Source organism: Anser brachyrhynchus (genome assembly GCF_964034855.1).
Source record: "Anser brachyrhynchus genome assembly, chromosome: 3".
Classification (NCBI taxonomy): Eukaryota; Metazoa; Chordata; class Aves; order Anseriformes; family Anatidae; genus Anser; species Anser brachyrhynchus.
The window spans coordinates 47,040,428-47,063,460 of record NC_137696.1 but is presented as its reverse complement, the minus strand read 5'-3'; the positions used below and the strand labels follow the sequence as shown (position 1 = coordinate 47,063,460).

Below are 23,033 nucleotides of genomic sequence, written 5' to 3'. Positions count from 1 at the left end.
CACCAAACTGCTGCATCCAGAGATTGGTAAATTAAATAATCATTCATTAGTTACCATAGTGATGCAGATGCAATCACGGCGAACAAAGGATTGGGGTGGGGGGAGAAAACAGAAACAAACGCTGACAGGAGCAGGGCCCGGCATTGATTTCTGTTAATACATTTTTATTTATTAAAATCCCCTGGCTGCAAGATCTTGTTCCATATTCATTAGCGTTTCACCTGCCTGCAAAGGGAACTGGCGGACACTTTGGTACGGCCTGAAAGAGCTGGAGGAAATTGGTATAGCTCTATCGACTTTGGCAGAGCAGAGCCGGCTTACGGCAGCTGGGGATCTGGCAAAAAGTGCACCTAATTCTCTGCAGCTTCTGCAGCAACCGAGCGCTGCCGCAGCCTCTGGTACTTCGTAACTCCTTGCAGCAGCGCTCTCCGGGAAACAAGCACAGGCAGGGAGAAGCTGCCTCTCGCGAAGCCAGCTGGCGGCTTTAGCTACCTCGCTGCCACTAATTTCAGTGGCTGTTACACAGCTCAGCCTTCCAGTCAGCCTTGAGGATCTCATCCGTGATCCCTTGAGAAGCGGCATGGGGCTAAGAGCAGTGCTCGCCGGGCCGCTTTATGTGGGGGGGATGCAGGCCTGAGGCCTGCGGCACCTGGCCGCCATGTCCGGGCCCTCACTGGGAGCCTGGGGGAGCTGCAGAAGGGGAAAGGGCTGGCCCTCCTCTCCTCGGGGCACTGGCAAACGTGCCCATGGCCAAGTGCCGGATGATAATGCCAAGAGACTGGCCTGCTGAAAGGCCAATTAAAAATTCTTTTTCTCCAATTTTTCTGCACACGTGTTCAGAAAAAAGAGAGTGCCGGCAGGCTGTACACGTGGGTAAGCCAGCTGGGACCACCACGCTGTGGCCCCTGGCCATTCCCACTGCCCATGACTCTGTGCTTCACGCGCCAGGGCAGCTGTTTGCTCTTCATGGCTGCACATCATTTTGAGGAAGGTATGCCTGGCCTGCATTTCAGCTTGTGCTGAAATAAATCAGAACAAACTGGTTTCAGAACTGCCACAGTCCGAGCCTGTTACTCTTCAGGCTTCTGACACTTGGCCAAAGCCAGTGTAAGTCTCTTGAAAGGTGGGATCAGAGTCAGCTTTTGGCTAGCCATTCTCAAAAGAGTCAAAAATTATGTAGATGCTCCTAGAAAAAAAACATTTACAACTTAGAGGCAGAGGAGAAGGTAGGAAACTGGGCAGTATCGTGCCCAAAGGTCTGCCTGCAGTCCACCCTCACAGTACCTCAGTGTTTCTGTCCCAAATGACCATCAGTGACGAGTTGTCACTAGCCATCGGGGCCATGTTCATTTTCAGTTTCATTCAACTGGGCATCCCCCTCTGAACAGCGCAGTCAGGATAACTACAGAGAGACTGGGCACTCCCATCCACATAGGAAATGGAAAGCCAAGTAGAGAGCCCTTCTCCCAGCTCTAGATTGGTGTTTCAAGAACAGAAAGGCCACAGAGGCATAAAAGGGACCCCGAAGCACTCAGTGCTTGCCAGGGTCCCCACCTTGCCCACCAGACACCTCCCTGCAAGCCCAGGCTGGAGGCACGACATGGTTGAGCTGCACGTGGGGAGCACGTCAGCATCACTAAGGTTAACAATACAAAAACAGAAAGGGTTTTTCCAGCCAAACCAATTGAAATATCTGCTCAAGTGAACAATATGAGCAACATATTGCAAATGGGCCTTTGGTGTGCTTTCACAGCACTGTCGTCATCACCCCGTTCTCCCAGCAGGTAGCTCACTCTCTCTGGCCCCTGGGGGACATGATAGTTCCCACCGAGACTCTCCGCCCGTAGCAGTTGGTCATGCACAGGACAAACACGCTCCCCAGGTGCCCTCAGGTACAGTGGGTGCCCCTCATAGCTTTGTGGCATTCATTTGAGCAGTGATGTGGTCTCAGCATCGTGAGTACCATGTTGTAGACTTCCCAGCCAGGAGGCTGGGTACGGCTGGCAGCTGTTTGGCAGCAAGAGGCCAGCAGGACACTCCCTGCCGCAGCACCGCCAGCCGAGGTGCGCAGAGCACACACGGTGACGCAATCGGGAAACTCACTTCCCCATCACAAACCCACGGGGGGCCATCTGCTAATTTCCTCACTCATTAGCCCTGTTTCAGAATCTCTTCAGTAATGGCCAGGACTTATTGAAGTTTTTCTGTTGTGAAAGCCTTTGACAAGAGCATGTGTCACAAAAAATCGCAGCGGTGAGGCATGGCTTTCATATATATGCTAACCAGCCTGTGCAGCATTACGGGGCCTAGGTGACACTAGAGTAATGCAGTGATCTGTGGCGAAGTGCCAGGCTTCTGCGCTATACACCAGGAGATGGAGGAGCCTGGGGCTGCGAGCCGTCCTGCAGCACACTTTTTGCATGGAAACACCGCCGTGCCAAGCGCATAGGGAACGTGGCCGGGGACTGCCCTGCTGGCACGGCAGCACCAGGGAAGTGTGCGGTGAAGAGAAGCCTTTCCAGCCAGAGAAGTGTTTACGCACAGCTCAGCGCTGAAGGGAGAATTTGGGACAGCTTGAAGTGCTGAGGAATATCACATTTCCGCTGCAGATAGCCAGACTTGCCCGCAAGCAAAATTCACGCGGAGACGTACACAAAGTGAATTTGCTTTTCCCTCTGATAACGTCCCCCCCATATGAGAGGAATCTCTGGCTTGTGTAAATCTGCCTTTGAATGAGGCTTATGCCTCCAACCTCCTTAGGAGCTCTTTGAAAATCTGACTTGAAGAGTCCTGGTTTCCACCATGATAACAGTTGTCTTATTTATAAAATGACAATAGACTCGGCATCTGTCCACATTTGCAATCTCTAAGGAGAGCACGTATAATAAATGCAAGTATTTTGCTTTGTAATTTTTTTTTTAATTTAATACTTTCTATGGAGGCTTAAAAAGTATCATCTATCATAGCCCAGAATCTTGAGATGAATAGAATAGAATAATACAAAATCAAACATTTCTGAGGTTCACTTAGAGACACTTATTGGATTTCTATTTCTAGGCTTCAATTAGAGTAACATAATTTGTAAAAGGCTGAACAGGTAATCAAATCGCAATCAGCGAATCTTCTTAAAAAAAGAGGTACAGAGGGAAAAGATTTAAAAAACAAGCTTTACAGATATGAGAATAAAAGTAAACTCACTTCTACAGCCCCACGGGAAAATCCAGATGTAATCAATTTGGGGGAAAATTTAATTAAAAGAGAGAGCAATGGGATGGGGGACAAAATTCAGGTATATAGGAAATCTTTGAGAAATACTCCTGTGAGAACACAGTAAGATCATTGTTATTCTGCTCATACAGTTGACTCATATCAGTAAGCAATCCATATACACACATCACACTGCTTACAGAAGGGAAAAAAAAAAGAAAAGACTCGATCGCTCTCCCTCCCCAAGTAGCTCCCATCTGAGAGGGGCTGAAGGACCACAACAACAGCTTTACAGCATGCCATATATTTTTGTGCCCATCCCCAAAATAGTAACTGATTTGTCAGTTCTGCTTTATCTAAATTGTAACTCCTCACTGGTCTGCCTTGTAGTTGTGGTTGAAAATGACCTAGAAATTAAGCATAATAATAATTACAAAAGGGAGGGAGAAAGATAAAGGACAGTTAGGGTTTTCTCTAAGTAAAAACCAGCATTAAGATCCCAGTGAAAGAAAACCTACTCAGTAAAGCACACAATTCATTATTAAACACAAATTTGTAACTCATAAGGAACATGAAGTTAATGTACACTACGAATAGTAAATTACGTAAAACTGCATAAACTGTGATATACTTACTATAATCAAAAGAGTGTACAGCTCCCTTAGAAAACACTTGGGAAATGCTAGCCACTGAAATGCAGCGTGAGGGAAAGAAATGAAACATAATGAAAATGGAAAAGAGTCTGATGTAGCTCAGAAAGTGTTGTGTTCAATTGGAAAAGCATGTGAAAACCAAGCATAAAATGCCAAGGGCTAAACTAATGAAATTCTTCACCGCGTACTGCAGATTACATACTGCATTTTGTGGGGGGGACTTTTCCTGCCAGGATGCTGCTGAGCGCAATGGGCTGGACCCTGGGCTGGAGGCAGCTGCTATCAAGGTGTGGTTCGGGAGAGGCAGCCACGCTGCCCAGGGAATGCAGAGAGCGGACCAAGCAACAACACGGAGACAGCTCAGCAATGGTGGCATGCAAACAGAAACCCAAGGCACCTGGCAGGTGGGTCAGATACCTCCACCAATCTGGAAACAGCACCTTCACGGCCGTGCTTCAAGGCCAAATGGAAGTCAAACAAAAAACCGAGCGTTTCAAACCTCCACCTGAGCAGAAAACATTTTGTCAGCACAGTAAAAGCACATTGCCTCACTCGCAGTAGCGAACACGCAGGAAGATTTCCACAAGGCCAATCGGTTCTGCCACCCACGTGAGGCCACTCACCGCATGCTCCTCTCCGAAGGCTCCTCCATCACAGAAACAAGTAGAGCCAGTGGTCCAGGGCTGCTCCATGGTGGACTTTTTGTGGTCACTGCCCAAAATATGAACAGCTCCTTTCCATCACTACCACTCCTGCGGGCTCCTTACTCCTCAGTGTACAACTTCTCTGCTCCTCTGTTGGAACATCCTTGCCTTTATAGAGACCTCCAGGTCCTGCTAGGGCACGCAGCTGCAGGAGGAGGGAATCTGGGGCTGAGAACTCCTCCTGTCCATACCAGACCTATTTTCCAGATAAATATGGGGTTGTCTAAAGAGTAGTTGCCAAGACTTTCAGATAAACCTTAACAGCAAAACATAACTCTAATTCCAGAGCAGCTTTACTGCTGTACACCTGTAATTCCTGCATGTTTACTGGAGCCCTGCACCTGTGCAGCTAAAACTGGTCTGCACCCTCACTGTGAAGGGACAGGGGCCCAGCAACAGGCTATGGGGAAAACTGAGGCTAGGTACTGAGAAAAATGCTGTCAGAAGGAGGAAGCAAAAGCAGAAAAGGAAAAATAAATCTCCCTAAGCTCTCAGTAAATTTAATGCTGTCCCGGTAACCCTAGGAGGTAAAACATTTCCGCAGAGATGTAGTTGTCTAAGCTGAGTGTTCCTGTACAGCTTTTCAACACGATGATAATGAAGAGCCTCCTGCTCGTGTTTTCCTGGTAGAGATTTCCAGCTTTCAAAGGGAAAATGAGAGAAATTACAGAAGAGAGATGAAGCCCTTCGTTGATAGATGCAAGGAAGACGGTGTTCCGATTTGTTTAAATGGCCCTTATAAAATGTTCATTGCCTATCAACTGACGTATTAATTATTGATAGGGGAGACCCAGCAGGCAGCAAGCAGTGCTCAGTTTGACTGAGGGTGGGGAAATGTGCTGGCTTGTACCACCAAATGCAGAAAGTGCCTGATCCACAGGATGCTGTCCCAAATGCAAAATCATTTTGAAGGGGAAATTTCCACATGAAAGGATGACACTGGTAAGTATAAATCCCGTTCCCCTCTCAATCCCACTTTCTCTGAATAAATGTGTGTGCCAAAGGGCTTTTACCTCAGCTGAAGCTGTGTATCACAGTAACACGCTTTTTAAAATTCGTATTCTAACTGCTAGAAAAATAAAAGTGAAAAACAGGTTAAAAGCCCTCATAGAGAAATGAATGGCAGCCCCCCTAACAACCAGCAAGGATTCTAATAAAAAGCAGAAGAAATACATGCATAATGCAGATATACGCAGTATTTGCTGGAAGCTAGCAGGCTGCTAGCTGGAATTGTGGTTGTGCTGGAAGAGCCACAGTCAGGTTTTGCTTAAAATCAGATTATAGCTCAGTGTATTGGGAGTTAAGTTGTGTGTTACAGGAACCTCCTAGGATTTTATGCCTAAATAGGAAAAACTCATGACACCAGCTATTTGCAAGAAATTTTGCCAGCATGGCAAAGAGTTTAGCTGAATAGAAGTCGAGGTGTAACTGCGTGCGTGTTGGATAAGCAGAGCGTGTTGCCCAAACTGAGAGGTGTTTTGAAAGTTCACTCCCAAAGACAACACTGGGGACGGTGTTTTTTCCAACCTAAGAATTCCTTCCATTGATTTTCTTCCCTTTAAAGAAATCACATGCCCACCACATTTCAAAGGAAGCCGTCCATCTTGCAAAAGCTCTTGTTTTGCTGCTGTTGCTTTTCCCTGGGTCTCAATAGGGGTGCAGCTACACGCTTCAAATGTGTATACAGGAGGCCAGCACATTGCTCACCCAGTGTATAGGCAAAACCCCTGCAGGCAGGCAGGCAGGCAGGTCATACTGCTAACAGAGCAACTGCACAATAAGAGATTCAGAAGCACTAATGAAAGCCCTGTGGAAGAAACTGAAGACCTTTTCAGACCCTGTAAGAAAGCAATCTGTAAGCAGGTGCATAATTACACACCTACCTCACCCCAAAATCTTACTATTTCTTTTTTTCCTTCCTCTCTTTTCTTCTTTTTTTCTGCACAAATTGTGCTCTTGGCCCTTCGAGTAGATTTACAAGATCTACTTCTGACCTACTTTTCTATTGTTACTCCTGCAGCTCTCACCAAGAAACTTGGCAAAACCAAAAGACTTGGGAACGAAGGCCTCCAAAATGCTGCGTTAGTGAGCAAACTTTCCCCAGCCTCACCCCATCCCTGCTTCAGTTTCTTTCTCATTCAGGTCAGGAGCAAGCTCTCAAAGGAAGAAGCCTGATCTCCCTCACCAGGCAAACACTGAATTTAACCAAAACAGCAGCCAGTGGAGGACCCTACGAGCAGGCAAGGACATTATGAACTTTTAGGGAGGAAAATAAACTCAGTTGTCCAACTTGGAGTTTTGTCTATGCAAAATTGGCAGGAAGAGACTTGCAGCTTTGAGCAGAAACCAGGTTTGGTCTACTGTCCCCGGAAGCTAATAATGTGACAAAAAATATTAACAAATGCAAAGACACAAATGAACTCAAGGATAGGAAAAAAGGACAACATGGTTAACTCAAATATTGCATTTGTCCAAAGATGATGCAGAGAAAATGTCAGCAAAAATGAATAGTTTTTGTTTTCCTTCTGCTCATTTACTTTTTGCATCTGGCAGAACTTTGTTGCTTGTTACTCTTTGATCTCTCAGCAGTTCTCCATCCCTGCAAGACAGCCCGTATATCTGATGCCCGTGTGTGTGTACAGCTACCCCGACTCTGACAGGCCTGTACACCAGCACAGTGCTCCAATAGCCAGCAGGCAGCATTTGGGGTGTGATTAATGCTTCACCCTTGCCGAAAAAGTCCAAAATCAATCAAAAGGTCCAAAGCCCAATCAACTACTTCTACCATTCCTAACTAATAAAGGGAAAAAGAAAAGAAAAAAAAAAAAGAGAGACCAAAATGAATTTTAACAAGTGAATTCAGTGCTTTTTTTTTTTTCTTTTTTTTTTTTTTACAGGGTGTTATACCAGAAATTGAAATCTTCTGCAACTTAAAAAGCAGCGAGACGTGGAGCATAACCAACACCAACACTTCTGACACCAGGGAAGCTTCAGCTGCAGGTGTGGAGCTTTACATTATCTCCAGCCTTCACACACCCCATTACAGCATCAGGACTCCAGAAGGTGCAACCACTGGCATGATAGAAAGGAAAGTTTTCGGTTGTCTGGGCAAAGTGGATGTTTCCAGCTTTCCGAGTATTCTTGCTGGGTTACGACTCTAAGTACTGTTGAAGAAGAGAAGCCCTTTATTCTGTGCAGTACAGCACAGTTTATTTTCTTCAAGCAAACAAAGAATACGTGAAAGTGGCCAGAATTACTGCTGTAGAACTACAGTATGGTTTTATCCACAGTATAAGTAGACTCACCGACATCTCTAGCTGTGCTTTTTTTCCTAAATTATACTGATACGCATCTCGACCCCAACCCAGAAGGAGTACCTCTCAGTGACACAGATTTTTTGGCCAGAAGGGTCTACTCTAATTATGTAGTTTGGTCTCCCGAGCAGCGCTGGCAACGTCCATTCATTTGCAGCTTTTTTGGAGAACACCAGCAGAGGAACCGATTCATTTTGTTTGGGAGCGCAGAATGCCACTTCTCGCCTACTGACGCCTTCAGCCCAGCAGCTCCCTCTCTGGGGCCCAGATGAGCCCCCCCAGATACCAGTGATGGAGTCACCCTGCCACAAGCAAACCTGTGAGTGACAGCTGAACCTCTCTACGTAGTTGCTGGCCCCCCGTGTGATCCGATGTGTTCGTGGCCAAAGACCATGATCAGCAAGCTCCCCTCAGCTGGCTTCAAATACCTGCAAACTCTGTGCTTTCCTGTTCTGAAAAGAACATGCACGCATTGAGCTGTTAAACTGACAGCCTCGCTTATTCAAGCTAATACCGTCTCCTTTTTGCCTGTGTGATTTCAGAGCAGTTTCCAGCAAAGCTCACCGCATCTATGCAAATACCCTGCCACAAATTATATTGATGATATATCCTCCAGCTTGCAGATCAGATAAGATCACAGCACATTGTTTAAAGATCTGCTTTTTACACAGCCAGAGACCGTGCCAAGCAGCACTACATTATAAAGCAGAGCTTTTGTTTATAAAAGAAATAAATAATCCCCCACTGGAGTACTTGGGTTTGTACATGGGAAATTACAGAATTAGACCAGTACAGCTGAACAATTGGGGTTATACTCCCAGGGCTGATGTTTTTCTTGAGCAATATACTTTTTCCCTACCCCGTTAATCTTTTTTCACAGTATTTTACTTCACGTTGGGGCAGTTAGGGGTGTAAACACGGTCACCGAGGCTCATCAGTGCTCCCTGAGGTATCAGCTGTCTGCTCTTGTTTGCATGCTCAGGGTTGAGCTAACCAGCAGATCTGGAATCAGGAAGCAATTCTCCTCCAGACTAGCTCATCAGAGCCTGCTGCTTTTCGTGTCTCTTCCTCTGCAGCGTTGCCCATGGTCTGGAAGCCTGGAAGCATCTGCAGATGTTACCCAGCAAATCTCCTGGTAGTTGGAAGGACCTGGAAATGCCCTTGAGCTCTCCCATCCTCCTCCTGTGGCACAACTGTAGTGGCATTTGGTCTTTTAGCACAGATTGTTGTGAGGAGCCTGGAAATTGCAGCATCCTGGGATGAGATGAGCTACGGTGCACTGGACTGCATGCCTGCAGCGTGCCTCTCTGCATCCCCAGATGCACAGCCATGACTTGGGTGGTGCCCTTCAGTCCTGCAGCTTTAGCTCAGCTGTGTGGCTGATTCCCATGTAGCTCTAGATGTACATGACTACCACCGAGCTACTGGCCCCAGGTTCATTTACCATGTGGTGAGTGGAAGGGAGTCTTTTGGGGTGCAGTTCATCTCGATTTTCATTCTGCAGTTGGTCAGATGAGTTCCACCTGCTATAACGATCCCAAATCAGGCTTCAGATTTAACTCCCAGTGACTATGCCAGCAATGTGCTGGGCTTTGCTTTATTCCGCTGGTTGAGAAGAAGACTCTTAAAATTCACGTACAAAAAATCAAGCAACTGACTGCTCTGTTTGTCTGCCAAAGACTGAAGCGTAGAGATCAAAATTATCCCACTCAATTTTAGACGGTCAGCCAAGCCCGCTAAGCAACCTTGGTTTCCTGTACAATCAACAGACAAAAAGAGGCTCCTCGTGTTCCTCATGCACAGACTTGAGATGTGGAGCTTGCACTTTGCTTACCCCTTGCTGAGAACCACGCACAGCCATCCCACGTCCACGCGGGCTGTCCCACTACAGCTGTCCCCTGCTACTCCCGTGCCCTTCCAGGTTGCAATGCCCAAATTCTTGTTGCACACAGAAGGAGCCTTTTTCCTGTCAGCCTACAAAAGCACAGCTGAGTTTTCAGAAAGTATTTTACCCCCTGCCTGCTCACAATGATACAGATAGCTTTCAGGAGAAGTGAGAAGTATTGGGGGGAAGGAATCCTCCTCAGAGAATTTCCAGTGTTAAAGCCTTCATGAAAGATGTCATTATAAAGAAATGAATGAATGCATTTGTCAGCCTCTGGGAGGTTTCAGAGTGGCTTCTATTTTTATCTCTTTTTATCCCTTGAAGGAACTGAGAACTAATATTTGCAATGCCTGACTGAGGATATTAATGTTTTCAAAAAGCTGCCATTCCTTCCGGGGCAGGAAATAGAGTAACCTGTTTGGATTTTTTTTTCACTGGTTTGTCTCTTGAAATCAAATTTCTACAACTGTGTTTCCAGTAAGATGTGCCTGCAGGACCACCCAAACCTTCTATTCCCCTCTATTTATCTGTTATCGGATCTTAACAAATCTGAATGATGTGTGAGCAGCTAATATACGTCAGAAATACAATTCTTCTTTTCTTTCAGTATTTCTGCAACACTGTGTGCTATGTGCTATTGTTTAGCCTGGACTTACAGGCAGGCTCACGTAAAATGAGGATACGTGTTCACTGAAGATAAAAGGCTGAGAAGGAAAAAAAAACACAAACACAACCAACGAACAAATGAAAAGGATGTTTTCCGAACAGACTAATCTCACGTCTAACTGTTACATGGGTACCAACCTGCTTGAGTGCAACGATCCACCCGCTTGGAGCAGAAATATTGCTATTTATGGTTAGCAGAGTGGTAAATCATTAGTCCAGTTACTGGTATGTTCCTGCCTCGTACAAGCAAATCTGAGAAGGCTTTTTGAACAATCCTCACCCGCTCCTGCAAAACCGGATGAGACTCGTCTAAGAGACAGTTGATGTTGCATTTGATGAAGCAGATGGGTTGGTGCTGAGCACACACTATTACCTTGCCGGAGGCTAGGTCTGTTGTCAGAGCAGCACTTCTGGCCTCCCTGGCCCCGAACAGCAAATGATCAGGACCGGAAATTGAGGCTGGAGACCCCATCAAAAGGAGATGGCAAACAGCTCACTGTGTAAGGTTATATTAAGGACCCTCCCCTTTCGGAGCTGAGATTTCATATATGTGTTCATTCCTTACGTTTTGAATTTCAGGACAAGAAACCATTACCAGCCTGGTCGTATGCTCACTGTCTCAGGACTGAGTGATGGGTACAGGGTGAGGTACTGCAACCTCCAAGTGCCCTGCCACAGAGACAGGGCAGGCTTGCATCTTACAGAACTTTTTCTTCTTGATTATTTCCCCTGCAAAATTAAAATAACTAATTTAAAAGCAAATTTGAATTAGCATATTGAGGACAGTTTATTATTTATGAGATGGAAATCAGGATCTTGGATGACTGAACTCATTAAAGACCATTTGGAATAGTTCCCATCTATTTCTTCCACGGCACCCACACAACAAATAATTCACAGAGTAATTAATGCCATGTCTTCCCAAACAATGCCTGCTTCCGACAGGAACGGTTCAAATAGGAAATGCACGAAACTGCACAGAAATAGCAATAAGCTTAAAATACACACCAGCAAAGCCAGGAAATCACGTGCCAGGGCAATCACGGCTGCTTTAACTGACCTCAGTGGGACACAGACATCCCTGAACTGGCTCAGAAAGCCAGTGGAGTTAGGCAAGGGGCGAGTTCAGCCGCCCAGGGCTCCGTGCTGGCATGGCCCTAATCTGACCTTGTGTCAGGAGGCTCGAGACAGGCAGCGCTCTGTCTTTCTGCCCACGCAGACTACACGGCAGAACACGAAAGAAACGAGCCTCTTGTCCTCCCTAGCTGTGGCCCACAGGACTATTTGCAAAGCAGTGAAATAAAAACTTTTCCAGCGTTGCTGCTATCTGCAAAAAGTTCCTAGCAGAACAGCCACGCTCTGCAAAGGAGCACAGCCCTGGGATCCCCCAGTCGGAGCCAGCCAAGGAACCGGCAGCAGGACAGCTGTGTCAGCACGAGCCGTGCCTGGGCTAGCCCTCTCAAGAGGTGGGGAGATAATTAGCTCAGGCAGGCTGCCACATTTTTGGAGCCTTAGCGCCCTGCATGGCAATGCAGCGAGCTACGTGGATGCGCCGACCTCCCCGAGCCTCTCCCTATGTGTCGCAGAGCCCGCTCCTAAAACATGGGAAGGAGTGGGTCAGGTCCCTCAATAACAAATTGCTCCCTTCTGTGGAGGGCTGGCGGCCTCACCACGGGGCTGCAGCACTCTGTTTTAGGAGTGAGCAAAGCCATCCTGAGGGCTGCTTGCCGTCGCTCCCCAAAGCAGAGAGCTGCAAGCCTGGCAGGGCTGCTGTGTGCTCGGTGCGTCCCAGAAAGCCGTGCCCTTCCAGGGGGGTACTGACCCGCCCAGCATCTCGGAAGCACCGGTTGGGTTTTAGAAGAGGAACCAGGCACAGAGAAATCAGATCTTCGCAAGGAAACCTGTAGCTGCCAGGCAAGCCAGGGACGGATGTTCATTAAAGAGCCATCTCTCTCACATCTTTCCACCTCACGAAACCATGAGATTGCCACCATGTCTCCCTGGAAAACAAAGAGGGCCATGAAAAACACAGAAATACTTGGTTCCTCTTTTTACCACCTCCGCAAAGCAGCTCCATGCCTCCTGTTCACTATGTGTGAAGGAATATTCCTGCCCCTCTCCTGCCAGGCACAGGCACTCGGGTATCGCTCAGCCTCAAGCCCAACCAGCGAGGAGGATCTGGTCCAGCTCTGCAGCTCAGCTGTAACAACATCCTTGGCGCTTTTGCTTTTGCTGTCTCTGAAGGAGAGCTCCCAGAGCAGTCAAATTGATTTTAATTTGATTTTAAAGGGAAAAGAGAAACAGCTTAGAGGTTGAGAATGTGCAGCGAACAAAACAGCTGTACTGTAAACCCTTGAAAAAACATACTTTACAATGGTAATTATGGCAGATTAAACAATGAGTGTCATCAGTGTGATGGTACAATGCACACAGTACTGTTTCCTACTCAAATATTTGCAGACACTTCCAATTTTTTATTTTAATGAAATCTCATCTAACTGTTGAATTGACTTTAGAAACCATCCTGAGGCTCACAAGAGCTTTCACTGTCAGAGGCTCTGTCAGATATCTGTACTGCAAGTTGCCCCTAGTGGTTCCCAGCTTAAGCTGGAGAAACGCTGCAAATGTGGCTTTTTAGGAGATGGTGAGTCTGAAAAATCATTGCCTACAAATCACGGCCTGCTGCTGTACCCTGAGAGGGGCTGAGGACCCATCTCTACAATTACAACGGGAATTGTAAGGACCCCTACACCCAGAAGAAAACTTTTGGTGCAGATTTTCCCTGCTTCACAAAAAAATGCGCACGCATTTTTTCACGATTAAGCAGCCCTCCTTGGATGACTGAGCACCTGGAATCCTTTCGTCATTCAACGCATATGTGCATGGCAGGTATGGGTTGCAACCAGGAAGCCAAACAAAATAAACGGATCCCTTTGTGAACTTCCCAAGAGCTTCCCAATTACTGGATGGGGAGTATGACAATGTAAACGGTGATGCACTAATTAATGCTGAATGATGGCATGTGAACCCAGAGGGTTTTCATTAATACCAAGTGAGTTCATGATGTTCAGGATGTTTTATATTAAATAAATGGAAAGATTGATGGTAAAGCCTCCATGTGCTGAAGGCACCCAGTTATTTAAGGAAATCCACTTTGCTGGGCATTATGCAAGGAACATTCAATGGGCTGAATCCTAAGGTTGACCCTTCACTGTTGTTTTGTTTTAAGCAAACGTCTATTGGCTTTAATAAGAACTTTGTTTAAATAAAGGAAGTCACCTCAGACATAACCCTTATGGATATGTCTCATTGTCGTGTTCAATACACTTGTCTAGGCTCCTGTATTTGTGACATCCTGCTTCCTCTTGGCTCTCACAGCGTCATTCTGCCTCAGGAATGGCTTGCCAGATTTTCCCATGTTTCCTCTAAGTATCTGCTTGGACTGAGCTTCCCCAGATCCAAGAAAGAGGACTGCTCAGTACAGAGGGAGAAGCTATGTTTTGCCACAGTCCCATTAAATGGGAAGAAAATTGGAATCAGAAGGCGAGTTGGTATGGGTTGCATTTCCAAGCTGGCTGCGAAAGCCACAGATTCACACATGCCTTACAGGCCAACCATTCCCCACACCCCGACGCAATGAGAAAACAATCCTGCGCGCCTCCCCTGCTGACTCTGCGAAAGTAACTAAGCCGTGAGCCTTAACTCTCACCACTCCGAGAAAGTAAAACGCGAAGGACAGCAATGAAATCTTTGAAGGGACGGGAAACAGGCTGGTGTTTGCCAAATGGAGAAGGGCCACAGGACTGGGCCAATAATGTTTATTTTAACACTTCCCAAAGGCTGTTAAATATGGTAGAGAACAAAAATAAATGCGAGAGCTATCAATCTGAAGTAAGAGCAGTTGGCAAGCATCTTTAGGGTAGGAATTTAAGAAGGGAGATGTTTTGGAGCTGTACATCTGAATAGGCTTTGTACCAGCTTTCCTGACCACCCTACTTGAGGGGCATTTTGTGGACAGGAGAGTACACCCTGAGAATTTGGGGCAGGCCCCGGTACCCTTCATTTCGATGAAATTTCTCAAGAAATCTGTGCTAAATACCATTAGAGCTGTTCCTAGACTGTGCCATACAACATCAGAACTGGGTCAGCACAAAATTAAGGAGCATGAAGTAGAATTTGGATGCAGGAAATAGCAAAAATCCCTGCAAACGGTTCAAAATATATGGAAGTAGATACAAACAGCAATTTTTGAATAGATTTAATATTCCCATTTGACTTTATTCCTTTTGGAAACATTTTCTAGACTCTTCAAGAGAGAAATCTAAAATATTTTTGGAAAAAAAAATGCTTTGCTCATGTATTTTATAACTCTTCATTTTTCATAGTTTTCTGAGCGAAAACTAAGAGTTATCAAAAGCTGCCATTCTTATTCCTGAATTTCTTCCTGTTTATTACCCTTTGACAAGTGGCTGACTCAACAGAGACAACTGAGAAAAGACTGAATAAGTCTTCTCTGGGTGGTATTTTAAGCTGGAGTATTTTAAGAACTACTGTTACATCGCAGCTGAATATTCCAGCAGACTGTCTGACCCCCTTCTGAATCAGAGTGCCACCAGGCTAAATATTTGCACAAATTCCAAGTATTGCCCTGCAGATTCTGCACAGAGAAGAACTATCTTATATCCAGCATTTTATATCCAGCTCTTCACTCCAGCATTTTATCTGTAAAAAGTGCAATCTTTACAATCAACATCAGAACAGGTAATGTCATTGCAGATTCAGCATAATCCATGCTTTCTCAAGACCTTTTTGCTTTGTTTTGTTTTAAATAGCCATACTTCTTCATCCACAAACAGATATACAACCGTATAGCGAGATCTCTTTGTGCAGAGAGATAATAAATCTGAAATCTTACAAAAGTTAAGGGCAAAAGGGAGACATTTCAGAGCATTCAAAAGGTTTGAACCAAAGTTGCTGAGCTGCTGCTAATGATACCAATTGTCTGGGTTGGAATTTTTTGAGATGAAATGCTAGTACTTCAAACAAACAAATAAGGTCACTGGAAAACTTCACAAACTCAGCAAAATTTCTCAGTCTTCCAGTCATTTAAAAAAAAAAAAAAAAAACAGACAAATTGATGTCTAGTCTGAGAGACTGCAGTGAAAAGAAACAGAGCTATTCAAAAAAGGTTTATGGAATGTAACTAAGGTAGATCTTAACAGGTACCTGCAGTCTTCAGGGCAGTAGCAGGTAACAAAACTTCATTCCATAACCCTGCCCGTCTGAGGTGTGCCTAGCTCCTAAACAGCTCCTCTGTGACATGTAGTCTAAAAATGTGTTATCTCAAGTCTCCTTACAATGGTGGGTACCAAACATCAGGATTATTGGAAGGAAAAACGATTTTTGCCTTTTTTATCTGAGTTGCAACTCAACAACAAAATGTTGTTTTCTGTTTATTTTGAAGACAAATGTGCTCAGACGATTGAGTTAATAATACGTAGCAATGGGAACAAACTTAAAATCCACACCGCCTTCTATTTCAATACTTGTTCTGTTACTAACTCGCTGACTGACCTTCCACAGCTTATTCACACCTACAGTTTTCACAAGTATTCAGTATTTTTTATTTATATTGCATGTACAGAATCAAATACAGGATTAAGGCTGATTTTCAGGGAAATGCATGAAACTGAAATTTTCAGTTTCACATGAAACTGTTGGGAGTGCAGAGGCTCAGCATCTTAAAATGCAGCTACAGTTCCTACAGAATTTAGCCCCTAATTTCAGTCTCAGTTACCACACAAAACTGTGTCTCTTGTTTGCTCAAGCTGGAAGTTTCAAAATAAAGAGCTTAAAAATCATGGACTAAAATTCATAATCTCAGTGTGCCCATCTGTAAAATGGGCAAAACACCTATGCAGCCTCTTCCCTGGGGACCTTAAGAGCAGCTGTTTGACCACTGCTAAATATGTTTGTTGCCCTCAGCGTACCAGAGGTCTTTTGTCATTCTGCCTTTTCAGAGAATGACAACTAAATTGTCAAGCCCTCCTGGGATGGGAAAAGTCTTGCAGAAAAGGAAACAGAAGGAAAAACAGACAACTGATGACAGGAGACGAATGTGGCATGGAAATGGTCTGGCAATTTGTTTAATCTGCTGCAGTGTCAGTACAATGGGAATATCTGAACACCAGCAGCACTGATGGCAGAGGACCTGTAGTCCTCTGTAGACGAACTGAGAAGAACTTAATTATTTACTTCTGAAGCCCTGGCCACAATACAGAGGTCTGTTCCTTAACTGTCTTCTCAGAACAGCTTATGAAAGGCATCCTTTAAATAATAATGATAAAGGGAATTGACCAACAGTGAAGAGTTCTTTATTCATTTCTCTCTGGTTTCTACTTTCCTGAAAAACGATTGTGATTTGGCAGAGGAAGGAAATGGGAAAAAACGGAGGGAATAAAAAGAAGAAAGGGAAAGAGGACCAGTCTCTCTTTCAGGCACCCTCCAGCTGTGAATGGTGAGGGCATACTGCGACTGTAACCGAACGCCATCAGTTTAGGATACTGTATTTATGGGGGGGAGGGAAATGCTGCAGACAAGCAAAAATAAACCTAATGTCACTCCTTGCCTCCAGAAGCACTCCTCTGCTGCATGCAAGACCCTGCCCCTTCCTAAGGGACTGCGTTACCCATGCTTTTTGTGGGAAAGGCACTGTTGAGGCCTTGGCAGCTGCACCCCTTCACAAACCCCTGGCAGTGCGGGATGTGAGGAGTGCTGTTTGCCTGCCTGCCACCTTGGCAAAAAGACCCACCTGGAAAAGTCCAGAGAAGGACTACGAAGCTGGTGAAGGGCCTAGGACACAAGTCCTGTGAGGAGCGGCTGAGGGAACTGGGGGTGTTTAGTCTGGAGAAGAGGAGGCTCAGGGGAGACCTTATTGCTCTCTACGACTACCTGAAAGGAAGGTGTGAGGAGCTGGGGGTCGGCCTCTTCTCACAGGTGATAGGACTAGAGGGAATGGCCTCAAGTTGTGCCAGGGGAGGTTTAGGTTGGAAATGAGGAGACATTTCTTCTCAGAAAGAGCAGTCAGGCATTGGGACGGGTTGCCCATGGAGGTGGTGGAGTCACCGTCCCTGGGGGTGTTCAAGGAAAGGTTGGGCGTGGTGCTTAGGGACATGGCTTAGTGGGTGACATCGGTGGTAGGGGGATGGTCGGACCAGATGACCATGAAGGTCTTTCCCAACGTTGCCGATTCAACGATTCCGTGACAGGGCCGCGCCCAGGACTACAGCTCCCAGCGCGCTTTGCCGAGGCGCGTTGCCTGCGGTAACGGCCGGCGGGCCCCGGGAGAGCCGTGCCGCGAGAGGCGCGGTGCCGCCATGCCGGGCGGCGGCGGCGAGGGGCTGTACTGCCTGGAGCTGCTGGTGGCGGCCGTGCGGGTGGCGGCGCCGGGCCCCGCGCTGCGCCCGGCCGTGGCGCTGCGCTTCCTCGACTTCCCCCCGCTCCTGCTGCTCCCGGCCGCCTCCTCCTCGCCCTCGCCGCTGCTCCCGGGCCGGCCCTTCCCCTTCGGCCGCGGCAAGCGCTGCCTCTTCCGCTGGCGCCGGGGCTCGCTGCGCTCCGCGCTCCGCCGCCAGCCGCTGCGCGCCCTGCTCGTGGCGCTGCCCGCCGGGCCCGGCCCGCGGCCCGCCCGCCTGCTCGGCGCCTGCCGCCTCTCGCTCGCCCCTGCCGCCGCCCGACTGCTGCGGTGCCCCGGGCCGCCCGCCTCGTGGGGCCGCCGCGGCCGCTTCCCGCTGCGGGACGCCGCCGGCCGCCCCGTCGGGGAGGTGGCGCTGGGCGTCCGCCTCAGCAGGCTGCGGGACGGCGCGGAGCGGGGCCCCGCCAGCCCCCGCGCTGCCTCGCCGCACGCCTCCTCCTCCCCTGAGGAGGAAGAGGAAGGGGGCAACATCATCTGCCCTCCCGTGCTCTACTACCGCTGCGAGCCGGCCCAGCCGGGTCCGCCACCAGCAGCAGCAGTAGGGCAAGAGGAGCGCGTCGTGGTGCACAGCCCGCAGGGGCACGGCGAGGCCCAGAGCCCCCCGCGGCCCAGCGCTGGGCCCTCGCTGCTGCACCCCCGGCAGCCCCACGCCACCCTGGGGCAGCTGCCGCTGCTCAGCGCCTTGCTGGCGGAGCTGTCGCTGCTCACCGGCCATGCCGCACCCGCTGCCGTCCACCCGCATCTGGCCTCGCTCTACCAGGCCCCAAGGAGCAGCGGCACGGATCTGCAGCCCCCCGGCTGCTCCTCTGTCCTCAAACCTGCGGAGGCACCTGCGAGGCCCCATGGGAACAGCAGAGCTGCCAGCTCGCCCTTCAAGCAAGGCCGACAGGAGGCTACCTCCCGGGAGTCTGCACAGGCTGTGAGAAGACCTAAGAAAGCTGCACCCCAGGGAGAGACGGGATCTGAAAGGAACTGCAAACCTAAGGAAAACGGACCTCCCAGGAGGAAACTGCTGTATGGGCTGACAAATACAGTGAGGCTACGGCTGCAGCAGACCAACCCCGATAAGCTGATACTGCTTGAGAAGAGAGAGCAGTACAGAAAAAAGCAAGTGGAGATGTTGAAGGAGAGAAGCCCTTCATCCAAAAGAAAGCTGCTCAGAAATGCTGGAGGAAAGCACATGGTTCCTTACGAGCACTGTAGCAATGGAGACAGTTCAAAGCAGGATGGTCAGTTTGATGAAATTGTTGAGACTTCATTACAAAACTGTGCTCTCAAAGAGTACTTTTCCAGCACAGGAGATGTTTCCCCTGACCTGCAGGGTCAGGTTGAAAGGCTGTTGAGGAAGAATGAGACTGCAAACGAAGAACATACACGCAAAGTAACTGCAGCCCCCTTACTGGAAGAAACCGTATTAAAGTCTGCTCACAAGGAAAGGGAATTGAAAGTCCAGCTTCCAGCTGCTGTCCCATCAGATGCTAATGCAAAGGGAAGTAATGGTAATGAGGAAGAAATACACTTACTTCATCATAAAACCACGGAGCATGATGATGTTTCTGTTGTAAGTGATCACAAACCAAGCCCCAGCACGAGTGTTGAAAAGAACTCTGAACTCATATACTCAGATGACTTTGTTGTTAGTCCTGACAACACAGCTTATTCAGAAGATTTCACCAGTGCTGAGTGTACAGGCAGAGACTTGGAAGCTTTTGACAGCAGTCCTGAACCTCTCTGGCTTGAAAGCCCAAAGCGACCTTGGTCAGATACAGAGCCAGAATCTATCAGGTCCAGAGTTTCAAAGGCAAGTCAAAGAGCTGAAAGTACATCAGATCTTCTTCCAGTGCAGTCAGCTTCATCCCCAGTCCACTCTTTGAAGAGAAACCGCAAGTTAAAAAACAGCAAAAGAACTAGGGGTGAATCTGTTGATGTACTTAATGATGTCTCCATTCGGGCAAGGTTATTCGATGAAGAGCAAGAAGCCCAACAGATCAATAAGGATGAGAACAGAGTTGATCGGGATATTAAACAAGCATCTATACCAAGAAGGAAACAAGTTAGCACTGATACTGATCAGAATGTAGGAAAGGGGCAGGCCTCCGCAGAAAAAAGCCAGTCACTAACTCAAGTTAGCTCTTACTTGCCACCGGACTTGTCTGATCTTGAACCTAGTGCCCTGGAAAGCAGTTTGTCAGAGAAAGACGGTGATTTCTTGGGACAACTACATGTTCCTAACCAATACAAAGACATCAGTGAACTTGTAATAAACAATCTTCCTGGATATACAATGTAATCACAATTTGTCACTGCCTGGATTAAAATATGGTATTTAAACTATTTGTATAAAGTGTTACATGTAGCTACAAGTAATACAAGCTAATTTAAGACCACATCATGCACATTTAATATATTGGTGAATTTACTTATGAGTTTTTCAAATAAACTACTAGAATCTCTTAACAAGTGGATCTTGATCGGTACTTAGAGTCCAACATCAACATCAGTATCCTAACACAAAAGTAATCTGAACAGCACAGGAAAAAAATTTGCTGTCAAAAGCAGAAAAGAAAATAGAAGCAGCAAATGCAGTACTCATAAAACTTGTCCAGGGTAGAAGTAATAATGTATTACAGAAACAGCCAAGTACAAAATGCATTCCTAGCTGAACATTAAGTTTTTCTCCCTTGTGAAAATAGTTCCATGCTTCATTACAAATAGTTGCTTAAAACAGTCACAGCCAATAACAGCACATACTTTTATCAGCTAATTGGTATAACGAGGCATTTGTTTCACCGTACTGTCACTAAATACAGTGATCAGAACTAGATGAGCTCTTTTTCCATTACTGGAGGTTGAAGTTTCTCACTGAAGTTAGATTTTCATGATCATAAAATAGTTTAAGAATTATTGATGACTGTAAATTTATATAATCCAGGAGAGCTTCGAGGAGTTGATGGAAGCTACTTGACCTTGAAAAGTAAGGGTGCACAAAGAGTAGGAAAGAGAGGGCAGTAAATCTTCCATGCTTCACAACTCCCTGATTGCATTCTTTGACAGTGGGGAAGGAGTGGAAGGGCTGGACCCACAGTCAAGAAACTCCGAACAAATGAGCATATTACATCTTGATTTAAAGATTCATGATAATGAAGAATTTGCCACGTCTCCTTTTCTGTTCTGTTGGCCGAATTGCTGTATGCCACATCCCCTTTTCTGTTACAATGGCTGAACTACCATCTGATGCTAGCTTTTGATCTCTGGTTTTTATTTCCAGTTTGATCACTGAACTTTTGTCTTCTGTTTTATTACTGAGCTTTTATTTTATTTTAGAGCCTGTCCATATCCCTGTTACAAATTTCAGAGACAGTCTTTGACTTGAATCTGGAGAGAGCTCAAGCTTGCTGCCTTGGCTTTTACATCTCTTGCTGCCTCTTTCCACTCTTTGACGAGTTCACTTCCTTATCCTACTTTACATTCCCAACTAACTCATCATTTATGATGTTTATCCTCAAGACTGTTAAATGATGGACTTACCAACTCCCATTTTCCCTGCCATTTACAATCTGACTTCTTTCCCTGGCTTTTTTGTTTTTCACTGTGCATTCCTCATGTGACAATGAGGACTCCATGTACTTATCGCAAGAATCTGTGTTTACGCTTGAACATCTTTGAGGGATTTTTTTTATTTCCATCCTACTATATATTTATTTTGTAGGAATGACAGTACCTTTCCTATTTAAATTACTAACATCTGTGAGGATTATTCAAGTATTTGGTGTTGACTTCGGAGAAGAACACTGCTAGCATATTTAATCTAAAGGTAAGTAGCTGAAAATACCCATACGTCAAAGGAATCTCATTGCTGAGCAGTTCTGAAATGTTCTTTAGGATACCTCTGCTTCATCAACTCCAATTCCAGACCAAAAAAAATAATTATTTTAATGCCATGGACCTCTGATACACATGAACTCAGACTGCCATTTATACATGGCAATAATTCTGATTTTATTGATGGAGTAAGATCCATGCAGTTCTCATGCCATTGAAATACAAAGCTGCCCAGCCATTTTTACTGCCTGGCTATTCAAATGAGTTGCTAACACTAAGAATCCAAGTTTTGAAGATCATTGCTTAAGAAAAGTTTATTTTAAAAAGATTTGTCAACCCCAAACAGCTTGAAATTCAAGGGCAAATTCCCAGTCCCCTTCTATCTCCTACCCCACCTTCATTTTTCAAGTTCCAGTAGTAAATATGGTAGGAACAATATTTTGTTGGTTTAAATAATGAAAATATCCAATCTATTCTCATCTAATTTTATCTGGGATAACTTTTGTAAAGTTTATTCTGTAATAGCATTTATAATTTCATCAGGAAAATGTTGAAAAATGACAGAAAACATGTACTAGTTTTCTGACACGAGCAGAATGTTAGCATAATGCTCAACATGTTTTAGTAGGTTTTTGTCTTTTCAAATACAGACTCAATGTAGTTACTATTGCACGGAGAGTTTCCTGCCCTCTGGGATAATAATCTTTTCAGATATTATCTATGTTGTTATGAGAGAAAACTTTTATTTACTATGCAAACAATTCCCAGTCAATAAAAATGGGAAGGAACTTCATGTCACTGATTTATCACTGAAAAGTCACAAACCAATGTATTTGCAAGAAGTACCTGTTAACGACAAGAAGATTCAATATCTCAACCCAGCAGTGCAAAACAGAGATATTTACTATTGGTATAAAATATGGAAGAAAAAAAAAAGCCAGCAACAAATTCCCTTTTGTACAAATCCTATAATGATCTACACTCAACTACATTATATTAGCCAGACAATTTTGTCATTATGACTTGCATCCTGTACCCCTGTGATCAAGTTGTTAACATCAGAGGTTTAATAAGATTTCCCTACCTTAATGGAAGTACTCAACCAATTTTTCATAAAGACATCAGTTCTGAATTGTAGGTGCCAAATTGAATGGATTATGATTGTGCAGTGGACATGACAATACTCTGGGAAAGGCAAATAATAGTAGCACAGCCCCTGCAGAACCAGAGCCGTAGAGCTGGGGTGTCTGAGTGAAGTAGTGGGATCAAAGAGCACTACTGCTCTGCTCTGCCCTAAAAGGTCTGATCTAG

General features: G+C 46.0%; 1 protein-coding gene across 1 annotated transcript; it reads left to right on the top strand.

Moving 5' to 3' along the window:
* Nucleotides 1–16,919: 16,919 nt before the first annotated feature.
* MAP10 (microtubule associated protein 10) lies at nucleotides 16,920–22,101 on the top strand. The gene has a single exon (XM_080585786.1). It carries the CDS (start codon nucleotides 17,806–17,808, stop codon nucleotides 20,188–20,190), a length of 2,385 nt encoding a protein of 794 aa, XP_080441912.1. The 5' UTR covers nucleotides 16,920–17,805; the 3' UTR covers nucleotides 20,191–22,101.
* The last annotated feature ends 932 nt before the right edge of the window (nucleotides 22,102–23,033 follow it).